At 49.4% G+C, this 17,477-nt stretch overlaps 1 protein-coding gene across 1 annotated transcript in view; it reads right to left on the bottom strand.

The window, feature by feature from the left end:
* Positions 1-15,662, bottom strand: part of KCTD19 (potassium channel tetramerization domain containing 19) — a 31,042-nt gene extending 15,380 nt beyond the window's left edge. The window contains exons 1-4 of the mRNA XM_075536722.1: positions 15,654-15,662; positions 14,179-14,365; positions 13,945-14,069; positions 11,935-12,231 (exon numbers count right to left, since the gene is read on the bottom strand). Of these exons, the coding sequence (XP_075392837.1) occupies positions 11,935-12,231; positions 13,945-14,069; positions 14,179-14,365; positions 15,654-15,662 (618 nt within the window). The remainder of the gene's footprint in view (positions 1-11,934; positions 12,232-13,944; positions 14,070-14,178; positions 14,366-15,653) is intronic.
* Positions 15,663-17,477: the final 1,815 nt, after the last annotated feature.

Consider the following 17,477-nt stretch of genomic DNA (forward strand, 5'->3'; position numbering starts at 1 on the left):
CGGACTGGGCAGCGTGGGTGTCTTGAACGTGGCCTTGTCAAAGTTGCCCTGGGGTTGACAGAGTGAGGAAGCTAAAAACAAACAAACTCACTAACTCAGCGCCATCACGTGGGTGCCAACTCAGGTTGACCCTCTAGACCTGAGGGTTTCCAGAACTGGCACTCTTTTAAAAATCATTTTATTGGGAACTCTTACAGCTCTGATCACAATCCATACATATATCCATTGTGTCTAGTACATTTGTACATATGTTGCCATCATTGTTTTCAAAACATTTTCTTTCTACTTAAGCCCTTGGCATCAGTTCATTTTTCCCCCTCCCTCCTCCACCCTCCCTCTGTCTCCCTTCACCCACTTTTCTGTTGTCTGTCCCCCTGGGAGGAGTTATATGTCAATCACTGTATACGTCAATCATTGTGATTGGATCCCCTTTGTCCCCTCCCCCCTTCCCTTCTCCTCCTAGTATGGCTACTCTCATTATTAGTCCTGTGGACTTGATCTCAGAACTATAACTCTTTTATGGGACTAGAAAGCCCCTTCTTTCTCCCACAGAGCAGCTGGTGGTTTTGAACTGCTGACCTTGCAGTTAGCAGCCTGGTGCTTAACCACTACACCAAGGTGAGAGGAAGCTAGAGGAGTAGCAACCAACAGAGAGTTTTGTGAGTGAGGCTGAGGTGTTCTGACAGATCCCTTGGTGAATGGACGTCTCTGGAGGATTGAAAGCAGGGTGATTAAGAGAGAGAGAGAGAGAGAGAGAGCAAACCAGTTTCATTGAGTCAGTTCCCGCTCACAAGCACCCCTGTGGGTTAGAATTGCCAGGCCTTCCTTCCAACATGCCTCTGAGCCGACACAACCCACAACCCGCCAGCAGTTTGATCTGTCGTGAGCTCAGAGCTGCGTCACCCAGGGAGGATTATTTGCTTGTTACTCACACCATCTCCACCCAATCAGCCATCAAGACCTGTGAGTCCCTGTCCTGCCTGTCCACTCCCTCCTCTCTTCCCTTCCCTTGGCCCCAGCATTGGCCCTCTTGCACAGTCATCTTCCAAATACCTGAAGGAGTACAAGGCACTGCCCGGCTGAAAAGGCTGCCATGCTCTAGGATGCCTACTCAACTCCCGATTCTCCTTGGCATTCCCCGAAAGGTTCCTCACAGTCGACGGACGCGGCAGGGTCTGCGTGGAAAGCACCTTGACCCCAGACGGCGCGGGTTTGAATCCATTTTAGAGCCAACAGTTCCTGCCCAGGTACTTTTCGGGTGAATGCTCCCAACAAGCTTCGCTTACAAGGTAGCTCTGCTGGCGTCCTCTGAGCAAGTGGCAAGGGAGGACAGATGGAGCGCTCCGTCAATGGAATGCTGGGAATGGAACTCAGGACTCCATGTGGCTCCCATTCTTCTGCTGGCTCAGGGCTCATAGGCTCACGTCACTTGCCCTCTCCCAGCCTCAGGCGCCTCACATGAACGGGTTGTTGTTAGCTGCTGTCATGGTGACCCATATACAATGGAAAGAAACACTGCAGTTCCTGGGCCATCCCTACTGCAGATCAGACCCTTGTGATCCTTAGGGCTCCCCATCCCCCAATTGGATAGTAAAATCTAGAAGGCGGTGTCAGCCTTAAAAGAAATAATATACAGGCTCATTTCCTTTCTCTTATAGGTTGGACTCCAACCTACCTTCCCAGTCTATTTCTCCATCTTCTCCCCACTCCTGGGCCTGTCATCAGAGACAACACACTTTCCCAAGTGTCCTGACTTCTACTGACAATCCTCCTGCTGCTTCCGCCTCTCTTCTCCGCCTGGAGCGTTCCCTAGCCAGAGGTACCCTCCCCATTTACTCCCACCGAACTTGGCTGCAGCTTCTGGATTGGTTTCAGGCTCTGGGGGGCAGGGCAGAGTGGATGTCGCCCCATCCCTAGTCTAGAAAGCTAGCACACAGTCCGTGTTCAGTGAAAAGGTGTCTGGGAATGGTGGGCAGGGGGCTGGCAGGGGGAGGGCTTGAATCCACTAGAAAGAAAAGCAGAGAGACCTTAGAGGGACTGTCCAGCCGAGAAGCTGGGGAGTGTCCCAAATCCTGGCAAGACCCAGAAACAGGTTAACAACAATGGGCAGAACCAAGTGAAGGCAGTGATTGGAGCTGGGATCTGGAGGGAAGGTCTAAAGTGGAGGTGGGCAGGGACAAATGAGGTGAGGGAGCTCACCTGACAAGCAGATAGGGCTCAGCTGGGGTCCCATTATCGATGAACAGCAGACAGTGGGTGAAGTGGCAAGACAAGACAGAGAGACAGGGAGGCGGGAGGAGGCAGCCAACACTAAGTTGATGGTGTCACAGGCACTTGATCCTGCTGCTTACAGTACCTGAGCACTCCCCCAGCCCAGCGAGAGCCTGCCTCCGAGGAGAAACAGCGGTGCCTGCAATGACCGGAGTTGACCACTGGGGGGCAAGTTGGTGGGAAGAGGGCGGCACCGGGTGTAGCCTTGGGGGTGGACCAGTCTAAGCAGCTTGCCAGGAGATGTGCTCCTTGAGGGGAGAATGGTTTTCTCTTTTTTTAGAAGGAAACTCTCCGTTCCCTGCAGTTTCCACCAGTGCAAAGTATGGGCAGCACCACTGCTTTTCTCCAGAGAAGTAGTGACAAAGCAGAAAAGCGCGTACCAAGACGCTGTCAGTCCCTGCACGGAACTCCAAGGGGTTGGCTGTCTGTGTCCAAGGTCCAGCAGTCTCAAGGAGGAGGTGGTTTTCTGGCCCTGGCTCTGTCTTGAGGATGTACCAGGCCTTTTACTCCCAGGAAGCCATTCGGATTTGGGAGAACCCCCTGAGAGTCTCCCTGCTCCCTTCCCCCTGATCTCCAATTTATTTCTGGCCCGCCAGCCTCCCCGAATAGCCTCCAAGAAGATGGGAACCTTGCCTTTTTTCTTCTCTGCTCTCATTTCAGCAGCCTCCCCCGCTCCCCCAATGGGGGGAGGGTAGGATCTCACTACATTTTTGTGGCATGCATGCGTGAATAGCATTCCAGAGAGCCAGAGCTGCCACTGGCCTTTGACCTTGCTGACTGAAGTTCCTGCACTGCCCATGACTGCTTTGTTTCCTTTCAAGTTGTTGTTAAAAAAAAGTAGATCTATCACACCTGCCAATCCTATAACGGTTTTTGTTTGTTTTTATTTTGATGAATAGACCTCCATTCTTCTTCTGCCTGCCTGCATTTGGCTGCTAGGACATCTAAGTACAGCAGGACTGAAAAAGCTATTACCAGAGGGCTTCTTGAGGGAAACACAGACCTGGATTGAGACAGCTAAATGCTAGCACAAGGACAGTGAATGCTGCTTTTGGCCTAGATCGTGGTGAAGAAAGATGTTGCTCAGAAGCAATCTAAGACTGAAGGTGGGAGGCATGTGTGTGTGTGTGGTGTGATGACTGAAAGACGGCAGACAAACACACCCTGCTGGCGGAGTCTGGGGCGTTTGTGGAGGCTGCAGCTCACAGACCGCCTTCTGCTCTGGAGGTGGGCTGCTGGCAATGCAGTCTGGGGGGCTCGCCAACACTCAACTGTCCTGTCAGCCCAAGGAGAGGGCTGTCACCATCCTGAAGGTCAAGGGAAGTGAGGCTAGTAGTGCCTCCAGCATGCTCTCCAACCGCCCCGGAGCCCCCGAGCCCTGCAGCGGTTGCTCCAGCCTTGACATGCAGCCTTGGGCACACGAGTGTGCAGACTCAGCACCCGATCATGAGACAGGCAGGGCACTGGGGCAAATGGCGGGCCCAGCTTCCCAGGGGTCACATTTGGGTTGAGTCTTGCCTTGAGGAAGGAGCAAGAGTAGGGGAAAAGGTAGGGAGCGGAAGCAGGGTTGGCCTGCTTAGGGACATGGCTGAATTTGGGAGAGAATGTGTCTATGTGCACGCAGGTCCACCACTGTGTGTGTGTGTGTGTGTGTGTGTGTGTGCGCGTGCGTGCTGGAAATCAAGCCAGGAGAGGCAGGTGGGCTGGGCTGTGAAGAACCCTGATACCACACCAAGAGGTTTACATCTGAGCTGTCCCCTTCGCAGGCCCCAGGTAAGTGACATTGTTGGGATCAAGAGCTGCAGCGCCTATAATCTCCTGGCTTTCCAAGAAGACAGCTGTCCCCTGTCCTGGCATCAGGAGGAACAGGAAATGTGGGGCTGCCTCTGGTCTGTTTTCTTAGAAGCAGCCCTTGTGTGAGCAACATAAACACACCCAGGCGCCCTAGGGAATGGGAGAGGCAGGCAGACTTGGGCGTCTTGATGTAGAAGGCTCTCACCACTCAAAACAATGTAAGGGCTCAACGTTGGAAGTCCTCAGAAGGCAACGAAACAGACACCCGGAGTAGCACGTGTGGTCGCAATCCCACGACATCAGTAGAGTTCAAGGGACAGGCACAAGGGACGTGGGAGTCTGCTGTGAACCCCGATCCCTTGGCAGCGAGCCCTTGACAGTAGGGAAATGTCACAGTCCGCAGTCATGGCAGTGTCTCCCAACCAGGCCGAGAGCGGGTGAGAGGCTTGGAGCAGTTAACACATAGGTAAAGGGGCTGACACAAATGACCCAGCAAGTCCTAGGAATCTCTGAGAAATGCATGGACAGGCTTGTGATGGCTCCGTGATTTCTCTGAGAGCACTACATGGCTCCAAAGCATCTGACCCACAGTACGACAATAGTCAGCTGAGATGACTCACATTTCCATCTCTGCAGGCCTGCCCAGGCGCTCCTCACCATCCCCCTCGGAGGAAAAATAGCACCTTTACCATGGCCTCTCCCAACAACACGCTTAGCACTTCAGTATTCTAACCTTGAGCCTATGAACCCTAGAAACGTGCATTTGCTGGTCGCTCAGGACAGACACACAGGAGTCAACCACTCCGCCTACGCAGACACCAGGATCAAATCTTGCCAGTTCCATCGTCGTCGTCACGATAGAGCTGGAATTTGAGCATTTCCAATTCCAAGAGGACCTCCTTGGACACATCCATCCCTGTGACTCATCAGAATGTTCCAGAAGCATCCTATACTTTGGTTCCTGACTTCCCGGCCCCACTCGAGTCTAAGCCAGTGGTCAGCAAACGTTCTTTGTAAAGGGTGGCCAGGAAACACCTTGGGCTTCACAGTCCATACAGTGCCTGTTGCAACCGCCCAACTTGGCTATGGGAGTGTACAACATAATAAGGGAGCCCGGGTGGCTTTCCAAGAAAGCTTTTATTTTATGGACGTGGACATTTGAACGTCATATAACTTTTGGGGCACCAAATCATCATCTTCTTTGGATTAAAAAACAACAACACAAAAACCTGAAAATGGGAAAACCAGTCTTAGCTCCTGGGTTGCAGCACACACAGGAAGGTAGTGACTCGGATTCGGTCTATGAATTGTGTGCAGCTGAGGCCTATGTTACATACTCACAGAGTTGTGGAAACACCAACTGTGGTAGTTAGATATTAAATCAACTAGGCCCTCTTGACTAGAGGTGAGTCCAACCTGTCAATCAAGTAGAATTGTAATGACACCTTGGGTGGGGGTGGCCCTTTGTACCAGAGCAAGATCAAATAGAGACCATTCCCCTTTTCCACTGGGCCTTCCTCTCCCCTGGGACTTCACTGGGACACTGGGTCCCCTCCAGGGGTGGCCCCATGCCAGCTGCCCAGTCTTGAGCGCTGTTGGCGCCTTGTCGTATTTTCACCCACCTTAGATCCAAGCAACTCTGCGCTCCCTGGCCTGTGATCTCCCTGCTTCCTGCCTCACTTTCCTGCACATCAGCCTGCAGCGACATGAGTCTGAAGAGGGCCGGCCAGCACTGGACCTGTGGACTCGAGTTGGACTGGGCTGAGGCACCTTCTTGGTGCAAAATTGCTTCTTGATCTAAAGTTCTTTCTGGTGCATAAACGATTGCCACAGGTTTGTTTCTTTAGACAACCTGGCCTAACACACCACCACAATCTAATTTTAGAATAAGATTTTAAAAGAAACCAGCTAGGAGTCACTGCCCATTCCTCCTTCACCTTCCTGCCTACCATGCATGCATCAGCTCCAGGCAACCGCTAATCTCCTTCCTGTCTCTATGAATGTTTATATAAACAGAATCACACCGTATATACTTGAGTATAAGCCAACCCGAATATCAGCCGAGGCACCTAATTTTACCACAGAAACTGCATTAACAATGTGCTGAACTTCCTGGCCCACCAAACTTTGAGGACGATATCCCTGCTGAGAGCAGCCAAAGCACATAGAGGACCATATGGCCCGTCCCACTGCGAGATACAACATCCCTCACTGACCCACAGCCCCACCCATGTAGAACAACACTGGAGATACAGTGTGGGAATTGCACCCAACCTGACCCCAGGCAAAACACTAAGGGCAAGGGAGCAAGCAAGTAAGTCCCAAGGGAATGCCAAAAATAGACTTTGGGGCCAGGGTGTGGTGCCCCATCAGACTCCATAGGAAACACTCCCAAAGGTCAAAAATATAGACCTTGAACTAACTATTTACAGGCTTTTCTTTTTTCTTCATTGGTTTTTTGTTGTTGTTTTGTTTTATTTTGCTCTGTCTTGTTTGTTGTGCATATTATTGTCTCTGCAGGTCTAGCCAGATAAGATAGGCAGATAAACCATCTGGAGGAGAAAACAATGGTACAAACAGTTGGGAGTGGGTGGGGGGGACATGGGAGAGGGGAAGGCCCAGGAAAGGAAGTGGGTGTTAACAAACCCAGGGACAAGGGAACAATAAGTGATACAAAATCGATGACAAGGAGGGTGTAGGAGGCCTAGTAAGGCTTGATCAAGGGCAATGTAACCGAGAGGAATTACTGAAACCCAAATGAAGGCTGAGCATGATAGTGAGACAAGAGGAATGTAAAAGGAAATAGAGTAAAGAACTAGGAGGCAAGGCATTTATAGAGGTCTAAATACAGGCATGTATATATGTAAATCTATTTATGTATGACAATGGGGAAATAGATGTATGTGCACATATTTATAGGTTTAGTATTAAGGTAACAGAAGGACATTGGGCCTTGACTCAATTACTCCTCCCTCAATGCAAGAACACTTTGTTCTATTAAACTGGCATTCCATAAAGCTCACCTTCCCGACATAATCGTTGAAGACAAAGTGGGTGCATAAGTAAATGTGGCAAAGAAAGCTGATGGTGCCTGACTAACAAAAGATACAGTGTCTACAGTCTTAGAGGCTTGAAGATAAACAAGCAGCCATCTAGCTGAGAAGCAACAAAGTCCACATAGAAGAAGCACACCAGCCTGTGTGATCACGAGATGTCAAAGGAATCAAGTATCAGGCATCAAAGAACAAAAAATCATATCATTGTGAATGAGAGATAATGTGGAGTGGAGATCCAAAGCCCATCTGTAGGCAACTGGACATTTCCCTAACAGAAGGGTCATGGGAAGGAGATGAGCCCTTCAGGGTGCAGGGTAGGAACGATGAAACATATAACTTTCCTCTAGTTCTTTAATGCTTCCTACCCCCACTATCATGATCCCAATTCTACTTGACAAATTAGGCTAGACCAGAGCATGTACACTGGCACAGATAAGAACTGGAAACACAGGGAATCCAGGACAGATAAACCCCTCAGGATCAGTAATGAGAGTAGCAATACCTGGAGGGGAAGGGGAAGGTGGGGGAGAAAGGGGGAATCCAATCACAAGGATCTACATATAACCCCATCCCTGGGGGACAGACAACAGAAAAGTAGGTATAGGGAGACATCGGACAATATAAGACATGAAAAAATAATAATTTATAAATGATCAATGGTTCATGAGGGAGGGGAAAAATGAGGAGCTGGTACCAAGGGCTCAAGTAGAAAGTAAATGTTTTGAGAATGATGATGGCAACAAATGTACAAATATGTTTGACACAATGGATGGATGTGTGGATCATGGTAAGAGTTGTACGAGTCTCCAATAAAATGATTTTATTATTTTTTTCCAATAAAATGATTTTAAAAAGAAAAAAATGTGCTGAAAAACTTGGCTTATACATGCGTATATACAGTACAAAGTGTGGTCTTGTGTGTCTGGCTTTCTTCACTTGTTGTCCGGTGCCTGTGATTTGGTTCTGACTCATAGCGACCCTATGGGCTACAGAAGAAAACACTGCCCAGTCCTGTGCCAGCCTCACCATTGTCACTATGTTTGAGCCCATTCTTGCAGCCACTGGGTCAATCCAGATCCTGGAGGAGGCTCTCCTTATTTTTCATTACCTGTCTACTTATTTGTTTGTGAGGTGCCGTCCATCTGTTCTGACCCGGAGTGACCTTATGCACAAAAGAATGAAACACTGCCAGTCCTGCGCCAGCCTCACCATTGTCCCCGTGCCGAGCCCATTGTTGTAGCCACAGTGTCCATCCATGTGGAGGGCCTTCCTCCTTTTCACTGTCCCTCTGCTTCATCAAGCATGACTGTCATTTCCCCAACACTGGTCTCTCTTGACAACATGTCCAAAGTATGTAAGACGAAGTCTTGCCATGTTTGCCTCTAAGGAGTATTCTGGCTGTACTTCTTTCAAGACACCTAGATTTATCCTTTGAGCAGTCCACACCAATTTTAATATTGCTCTTCAGCACCACAAATGAAATGCATCTATTCCTCTCAGTCTTCCTGATCCACTGCCCAACTTTCGCATGCAATGAGGCATTTGAAAATACGAGGACTTGGGCCAGGCCCACCTGAGAACTCAAAGTAACATTCTGGCTTTTCAGTACTCGAAAGAGGTCAGGTGCAGCATCTTTTGATCTCATCACTGCTGCTTCCATGAGCACTGATTGTGAGTCCAAGCTAGACAAAAATCTTGGACAACTTTATCCATTTATTATGATGTTACCTATTAGTCCAGTGGTGGGAATTTTTGTCTTGTTAGCATGTTTTTTAGTGTTCATCCGTGTTGTAATTTGTGTAAGTACTTCATTTCTTCTTATGGCTAAATAATGTTCCATTGTATGGCAACCACACATTTTATTTTTTCCACTCATCAGCTGATGGGCATTTTTGGCTTTTAAGAATAATACTGCTATGAGCATTCATCTGTGGACACAGGTTCTGATTTCTTTGGCATCTGTACCTAGGAGTGGAATTTCTGGATGATATGGTTAACCTCTAGTGGAACGGCCCAATTATTCTAGAATGTGCCGCACCATTTTATTGTCCTATAGCAATGAATGAAGGTTTCAATGTCCCCACGCCTGTTCTTAGCCTTTGTGCTAACAGCCATCCTAGTGAGTGTGAAGTGGTGTCACATAGTGGTTTTGATTTGCACTTCCCTGATAGCTAATGTTGTTGAGCCTCTTTGCATGTACTTATGGGTCCTTAGCGTATTCTTCAGAGAAATGGCTAGTCAGGTCCTTTGCCCGTTTTTTTTTTAAAGGGTCTTAGGATGTGGGTCCCCCCTTCCTTCAATATGCTGACTCATTCTATATAACAACCTACTGAAGTCCAGATAATCCCAAATTCAGTTGGCCAACTTCCACTTCCATTGCCAGGGGTTGAATCTGGAAGGACTGCATAGTGAGGAACACTGAGCGATTTGAGCAGGTTAGGTCTATGTCACATAAGATTGTAGCCACAAGCTGCATGTGGCTAGTCAGTGCTTGAAATGCCGCTAGTCTGAATCTCAACATGCTGTAAGCATGAAATGCAGACTGGTTATGTAGGAGGCTTAGTGTACGTGAAATATCCGAATGTACAAATGAATTCTCTGTTGGAATGATCATTTTTTCTTTTTTTTCTCATTTTTTCAATAGATCGATTTAATGAAACTTAATCCAATGAATGTCCCCCTTTAAAAAATGATTCGTTCTTTACTGTGATTCCTGGACACTTTTGAAGGACGCACGTGGCTCGCAATTTGTGCCTTCATTTATATGTTTCTTTGAGAAGCTTTATGATATATAATTCAAGTACCCTCCAACTCGATGATTTGTGCAATCATCACCACCATCAATCCAGAACGTTTTCTTCCATTATGTCTCTATTGGCTCACGCGAGGCGCTCCCTGAAGCCCACAGGGGTGGTACCCGGTACCCACAATCTGTTTAGTAAATACTGGTGGGATGCCTTAAGTCAGGCTGCTTGAGAAGGTCCTCAGGCTAGAATTGGTGGGCTCCACGGACTCCAAGCAGGGTATTTTGTACACTGAGGCAAGAACCCGAGTATCTGGACAGACATTGTCCACCCACTGCCATGCAGCTGGATTCTGACTCCTAGTGATCCCGGTACAGGGTTTCCAAGACTGCAGGTCTTTCAGGGAGTAGAACGCCTCCTTGTTTTCCCTTAGCGCTCCTGGTGGGTTTGAACTGCTGGTCTTGCAGTTAGTAGTCTGCTGCACCACCAAGGCTCCTTAAGGAAAGACATGGGCGGGGGGGGGGGGGGAAATGATGGCCATGTTGAGGCTGTTGTTTGGCTTATGGTGATGGTTGGGTCCCCAGCTGTATTTACGTTCTGCTTCAAGGATTAAAAAACACCACTTGAGTTGGGCCAGCCCAAATGTTTATTTCTTTGAAAACACCAGCTTTTAAAGTTCCAGCACTTTACTTCCACAGTTTATTTTAGGCAGACAGATTCCCCAGGATTTTAAAATACCTCCTGTGCTCACCCGACTCGGAACTTTGGAATTGGATCAGCGCCTTGGCCTTGAAATCCTTCCCTCCTGTTTACAAGCTGCTTCTAGGCTTTTTATTTTCTCCCTCTCCCTCCATTGACATGAGAACAGCAAAGGGATTAAGGGTTGAATAAACACTTTGTTGAACAAGCCTGCAGACTTGGAAATGAGTCTTTACAAGAGAATCTCTTTGATTTTCTGCAATGAGCTCCCCACCCCTAGCCTTGCACACAGTGTGGCCTTGGCAGGGAGTCCTCTGCAGTTTTGACATGCCTGGCCGCTGAAGTGGTTTGCAGCCACTGGGAGCACATCTAGTCCTCCCCATTTCTGGGGAGGTGGCAAATAATTCAAACTCAAGGAGAGTCCCTTGAAAAATAAATACCGGTGAATAAATAAAAAGAATAAGGTGACAACTTGCACTGGAGTATGTGATTGTTTTTTGAGTCCCAAATATATACAATGATCTTTCAGAGAAAACACGGAATGGCTTCACAAGGAGTACCCATCAAACTATGCGCCATGAAGGGCTCTCCCTCTGGCCCCCAGATACGCTTGGTCTGCCTTGCATTTCTCCTAAGAGCTTTTGGGGAGGCTCAGCTGATGGTCCTGAGTTCCACTGTTGTGGTTTTTGGGTTCTTCCGTGTGGAGCAGGAGAAAGTAAGGCCTTGTCCACAGAGTGTAAACGAACCTTCCCACTCCTAAGATTTGAGTTTCTCGCTGTTTCAAAATAATAACCCTGCTTAAGATCGACCTTAGAAATAATTTCTGTGACTAGGAGAACGATCAGGAAAGAGGTGATAAGTGTGTGTGGCATTTCGGTGGTCTAGAAGCAAAAGTATTTATAATTTTTACTCACAGTGAGAAACCTAGGTGCTTCTTGGGTAACAGAGAAGACCCTGTGCTTTGCCCCGGGTGAACCTTGTGAGAGGCGATATTTTTTCCTTTTAAGAAGCAATAATCTTGAATCTCCTATCTTATATCTTAGACACGGTGTGTAATTTCAACAGCTTTCTCCTTTCAAAATTCAACCACAAAAATAGGCAGAAGCTTAAAGTAGGGCTCCCCAAGGGCCAACAGCACCCTCTGAGACAGTGCAGGGCAAGCAAGTCCCCTCCAGATCTGGGTGGCTGCTGGGATAGATAAATCAGAGTGGAGATGTTGTTCTTTACTAAGAGTGTATTACTTAGCACTTTAACTCATGTCTCACACTTGCCCGCTAAGAAGACCATCTCAGCAATTGATAAATCAGCTAAGACAATACCTGGCAATGCCAGGCTGGCTACCCGGCCCCAGGAAGACAAGGACATCTTACCTGTAATAACGGCATCAGCTGCAAACCTAGTGCTTGCTCATACAGCAAGTTCAGTTCTGCGCAACTGGAAAAGGAGAGCTTGGAGGTGTAGAGGTAGTAGTGCACGTGTCTAAATGTGGAGCCATCCCTGTCGATGAAGAGCCGCTGGCTGTCAGAAGCAGTCAGGGCCAAAGCCTCTTTCCACAACAGGGAGTCGGGAAACTGAGCGAGCTTGCTTCTGGGCACTGAGAAATGCCAGCCCCCAACGTTGAAGTGAACCAAGTCCTCTGCTGAATCATGAGGCATGGCAGGTTCCTCCTGAAGGGCAGAAAAAGGACTTATTCAAAAGGAAATAATGGACAACCAGACAGAAAGAGACTATTTCTATATGCAGAGGACACGATCTTATATAGATTCATTCCCAAAGAACCCAAGATGAGCCTTTCTACTCCCGTAAAGAGTTGCCATCTCGGAAACCCACGGGGGCAGTTCTACCCTGTCCTCTAGGGTCACTAGGAGTCGGGATCAACTTGATGGTAGTGGGTTTGACTTTTATGAGAGCCATTTTTTCTTTCTGAGCAAACACAGGTGTGACAGGAAGGTCTTAGTTCACAGCCTACAGGCCTGGAGATCCCTTCTTGTCACAACTGTAGCCCAGAAAGCCCTATGGGGGCAGTTCCACTCTGCCACACAGTCTCTCTGGGTGAAAAATCCACGTGACAGCTCCCAACAATCAGCAACAAGGTAGACGGTTTCCAGGTATTCACTGTACAATTCTGACAACCTTGCTGAAAGTTTTAAAATGTATATAAAATATTCGGGGGCAGGGGGTGAAAGGAGTGAGGGTGAAAGCCAGCATTATGTTTTCTTGACAGCGAAGAAGAAAAAAACAAACCAAAAACATGTAACCAAGCGGGTGGGTGCCTTTCTCTCATGGTAAGCCTGGTCTAATTAAGAAGATCAAAAGAATAGCAATTACATATGCCAGCTGAGGCTGAAAAAGGCAAGAAAAAATGACATTGTAAAACGGTGTTGACTCACAGAAGCAGGAGCTAATCCAGGCTTCTGTTTGAGTCCCGGTTCTTCTAAACGTGACTAAAGCTGAACCTGACAGACAGAGGAATTTGGGACTGTACCCAAGTGGGGGTGAAGGGGGGTGGGGCAGACAGAGTCGCCTCTGATTTTTGCTTTCTGCCGCTGGAGAGCAGTCATTCTCCTGAAGGCGGAGTGGCTGGCCTAGCGCTCTGAGGAATTAATAGCGCACGGCGGAGGTTTTCGATTCCAGAGAAAACCTGCTCTTTGACGGAAGGTGAGCCAAAGGTGAGTCTTAGTTCCTCCGTTCTTATTAAACACAGGTATGACAAGGAGGTCTTCACTTGATCTTAGCCAAAAGGCCGAGAAGCGATGACAAGGAGGTCTTAACTCAGGGTTTTGCCTCCTTCCCCACGTCTCCGGCCGGCTGGGATTAGGGTGGATCAGAACTCTCCCGGCCTAGGGAGAGCCGCCGGTTCCAGGCAAGTTGGGGGAGAAAGAGCCGGCTACTAACTTGGGGGACACAGGGTTAGACTGTAGGAAACGAGGTAGCTCTGGAGCCATCACCCCATCCCTCAGAGCATCATTCTTTTCTACCCTGACTCTTCTCCCCTAAAGGAGGACCTTCCTAAGCCTAGAACTCCTTCCCGCCAATGACCCCCAACTCCTCAGAGCCCAGTTAGTCAGGGGGTCAGAGCGCAGTGTCCTCAGGACCCAGGAGCAGCCATCCTCCCTCAGAGCGGGACCCCCCACTCCCCCCCAATTCCTCAGCGGCGCGACTCCTTGACGCTCTAGAACGGTCGGAATCGCCTGGCCCCTCAGATCCGGGTGGTCCCTACCCTCGCCCCAGCATCCCCCCAGAGGGCTAGGCTCTGAAACGCCACACCCCGAAGTCAGCTCGCTCCTCTCACACCTCAAAGCCAGCCCCCGAGCCCCTTCAACCCGGGAGCCGCCCCTCCAAGCGAATCAGAGCCGGCTTCCCGACCCCGTCATCCCCACTGCGGGCCCCGGCGCCCCCCGATTCGCCGATGTCGTGTTTGGCGCCCCCTTCAGGGTGGGCTCCATACCATAGTCCGGCCTACCGCGGCGAGGGGGCAGGCGCGTGACCCCAGGTCTAACGGACTCTAGGGTTGACGGGGGCACGCGGGGCAGGGGCGGGGCCTGGCTCGCGATGGGCGGGGCCTGGCTCGCGATGGGCGGGGCCTGGCTCGCGAGGGGCGGGGCCTGGCTCACGAGCGGCGGCCTCGCGGGCGGCGGCAGGTGAGCGGCGGGCGGGCGGCTGGGCAGGGATGGCGGAGCAGTGGGACCTGGACGAGGAGGTCGCCCGCCGCCTGGGGGCGATGGCCCTGGAGCAGCCGGGTAGGGCCAGGCTGGGCGCGTCCGGGCCCCGGGTGCGAGGTGTGAGCCGGAGGGGAGAACCCTGAGGGGGAGGCGGGGCAACTGAGGCGGAGGAGGGGTTCACTGGCAAAGGCGGTGGAAGAACTGAGGTGACTGGGCCACAGGGAGTGGAACTGAGGGCGCGATAGGGAATCTGAAGGAGAGAAGGGGAGATTAGATGAAAAGAGGACACAGGGAAACTGAGGCACAGAACACAGAACTGGATTGAGAGGATTCCGAGCTAGTGGAAGGAAACGGGGTCCCGTCAGGCATTGAGGGGTGAAGGGCAATGCTGAGCAGGGCATTGGTGGGGGGGGGGGCGCTCTCAAGGCACCCAACCAAACTGCTCTCTGGAGTTTCCAAGACTGGAACTGGCTCACCTGTCTCCAGCCCTGCGGCTGGTGAGTTTGAACCGCCGACCTTGCGGTGAGCAGCTCGGTGCTTAATCCATGGCGCCGCCACGGCTCCTTTTGAGGTGGCAGGAAGGGCATTAATCTTGGCAGTTTCTGAAAATCCCTCCCCGGGAGGGCCATTTCTCATTGAGGAGAAAAGGAGAAAACGGAAAAAGGAGATTCCATCATCAGTTTCTTTCCATCCAGTTTTGCTTCAAGACCTTGGCCAATATCTTGGACTGTCCGGCAGTGTCGCTTTGGAAAAGAGTAGCCGCTGGGAGAAGAGTCCCATCTCTCAAGCTGCTTAGGTCAGCTTAGCGCACACACACACACACACACACACACACACACACACAGTCTCAGAGGTGACGCTGGCAGTATTACTGCTGACCTCACCTTTGAGCCACCACTGACTCTGTGTGTTTCCTGAAGGTCAAAAGAATGAGAAAAAAAATCAGAAAGTTTCCCAACTTTTACCCTCCCTAAACGAACTGCTGCAGATCAAGGACTGCAGCCTTCTGTCTGGATTACTGCTCACTGTTAAGAAGACCAGAATCCCCACAACTGGACCATCAGGAATGATCATGACAAATGGAGACGAGATTGAAGTTGTCAAGGATTTTGTCTTGCTTGGATCCACCGGCAGGGCTCGTGGAAGCAGCAGCCAAGGGAACCAATGATGTGTTGCATCGAGGAAATCCTCGATGGCCAGGGTGCTTCCTTTGAGGACTAAGGCACACCTGACCCCAGCCATGGTGTTTTCAATTGCCTCCCGTGTGTGGAAGCTGGACACGAACAAGCAGGGCCGAAGAAGAATTGTGCTGGAGAAGAATAGTGACAGTACCAGGGCTTGCCAAAAGGACCCATAGATCTCTCTTGGAAAAAGTACAGCCAGAGTGCTCCTTAGAATACAGGATGGCGAGACTTTGTCTTACATACTTTGGGCATGTTGTCTGAAGAGACCAACTCTGAAGAAGGACATCAAGCTTGGTAAAGTAGAGGGGCAGTGGGTGGGGGGAGAGGGTGGGGGAAGGAGGGCTCTCAATGACATGGATGGACACAGTGGCTGCAACAATGGGCTCAAACATCAGGAGAATTGTTGGGATGGCGCGGGACCCGACAGCATTTCGTTCTGCTGTGCATCAGGTCGCGACTGACTCCCTGGCACCTAACAAGAACAAGTTCACTGTCGCAGCCCTGGGGGGGGGGAGGGCGTTTTAAGTAATGGGCTGCTCACCTGAAGGTAGGTGGTTCAAATCTCCCACTCTGTGAATATTTATAGTCTTGGAGATGCTCTGTGCTAGTTCTACTCTGGCCTACTATGAACAGGATGAGTCTGAACCGCCTCAAGAGGCACCGGGTTTCTGTATGTAAATTCACTAGTAATGTCGGCACCTGTGTTAAGTGCTTTATGATGCAGTTGTTGTTCCCATCTTACAGATGAGTAAAATGAGGTTTAGACTCTTGCCCAAACTGAAGAAAGTTGGTGAGGTGGTGCAGCCCTGATTTATGATTGCAGGACTCTGATTCCCGAGTTAAGCCCAGGCTTTCCCTTTCATCTTGCACGATTGGAAATTTCTGACCATGTTACAAATGTTCTTTTGTTTTTAACGTCCAATAGAATAAGCTTGGTAGCCTTTTGGGGTTGTGTTCTTGGTTATATTTGGCTTATCTAAATTCCAATAAATGTGTCTATTATTTATGTCCTACAGAAATTTGCAGCATAACGTAGTCAAGTTTATTTTTCCTTCTGTGTGTGTTTTGTGGCACAGGTATGTTGGAGAAGTCATTTTCTACACGGATGTAATAGAGACATACTTCTGTATTTTTCCTAAATGCTTTGCAGTTATGCTTTCCACATTGTTTAATCTATTTCGAGTTTTAAGATCTGTGGCATGGATATAATAGTATTTTTTTCATCTGATAATCAGTTTTGCCAGGATCTAGCTGCAAGAGTTTCTCGGTTATCTACAGTACCAAGTTCTTGTATGTACACAGGACCTCTTTCTTGGCCCTCTGGCTTTCTATGGCTGTTCCTCACTTCTTGTCCCACCACCACAATGGTACTTCGCTAAACAGGAGTCTTGATAACTGGTAAAGTCGGTGTTGTCACCTTCCTCCTCCTTCAGAATTGTCTGGACGAGTCTTGGCCCACCAGAGTGCTTTAAGCACATATCTGCCGTGACCAGACACTCATGTAAACAATGAATGACCCTTATGCATTAGAAGCCCATTATAGTAGTGCAGCAAAGAGCTACTGCATGGTGACTTGGACTGAGTGATAGTGGGGATGCGAAGGGGTGGACGGAATGAAGGTGCACGTTAGTGGGTAGAAGGGATGAGACTCGTACAGAATTGGATGTGGGAAAGAAGGAAAGGAAATATTGAAAAACAACACATAGCTGGCTATTTTGGCTTAAACAACTGCCAGGTGGGTGATGTTGCCATTTATTGAGAGAGAGAGAGAATGATGATGGAAGGAAAACAGGCTTGAGGAGAGGATATCAGACCATCTGTTTTGAGCATGTTACATTGTAAGTGCCCTTTAAACATCCAGGTGAGAGATGTTTAGTCAGCAGTTGGATACATAAATTTGGCTCCCAGAGGAGCGGTCAGGGTAAAGGGCAGTGCATCGAGGAAGTAATGGTCAACTGGGCTCACTGCTATCGCTGGGCTGAAACCGTTAGGTTTGGCAAATGGAAATCATCAGTGACCCACTCAGGAGAGTGGGGAGGAGGGAAGCCCGACTGGGGTGGGATGAGG

The sequence above is a fragment of the Tenrec ecaudatus genome, chromosome 18, assembly GCF_050624435.1.
Source record: "Tenrec ecaudatus isolate mTenEca1 chromosome 18, mTenEca1.hap1, whole genome shotgun sequence".
NCBI classification, from domain to species: Eukaryota; Metazoa; Chordata; class Mammalia; order Afrosoricida; family Tenrecidae; genus Tenrec; species Tenrec ecaudatus.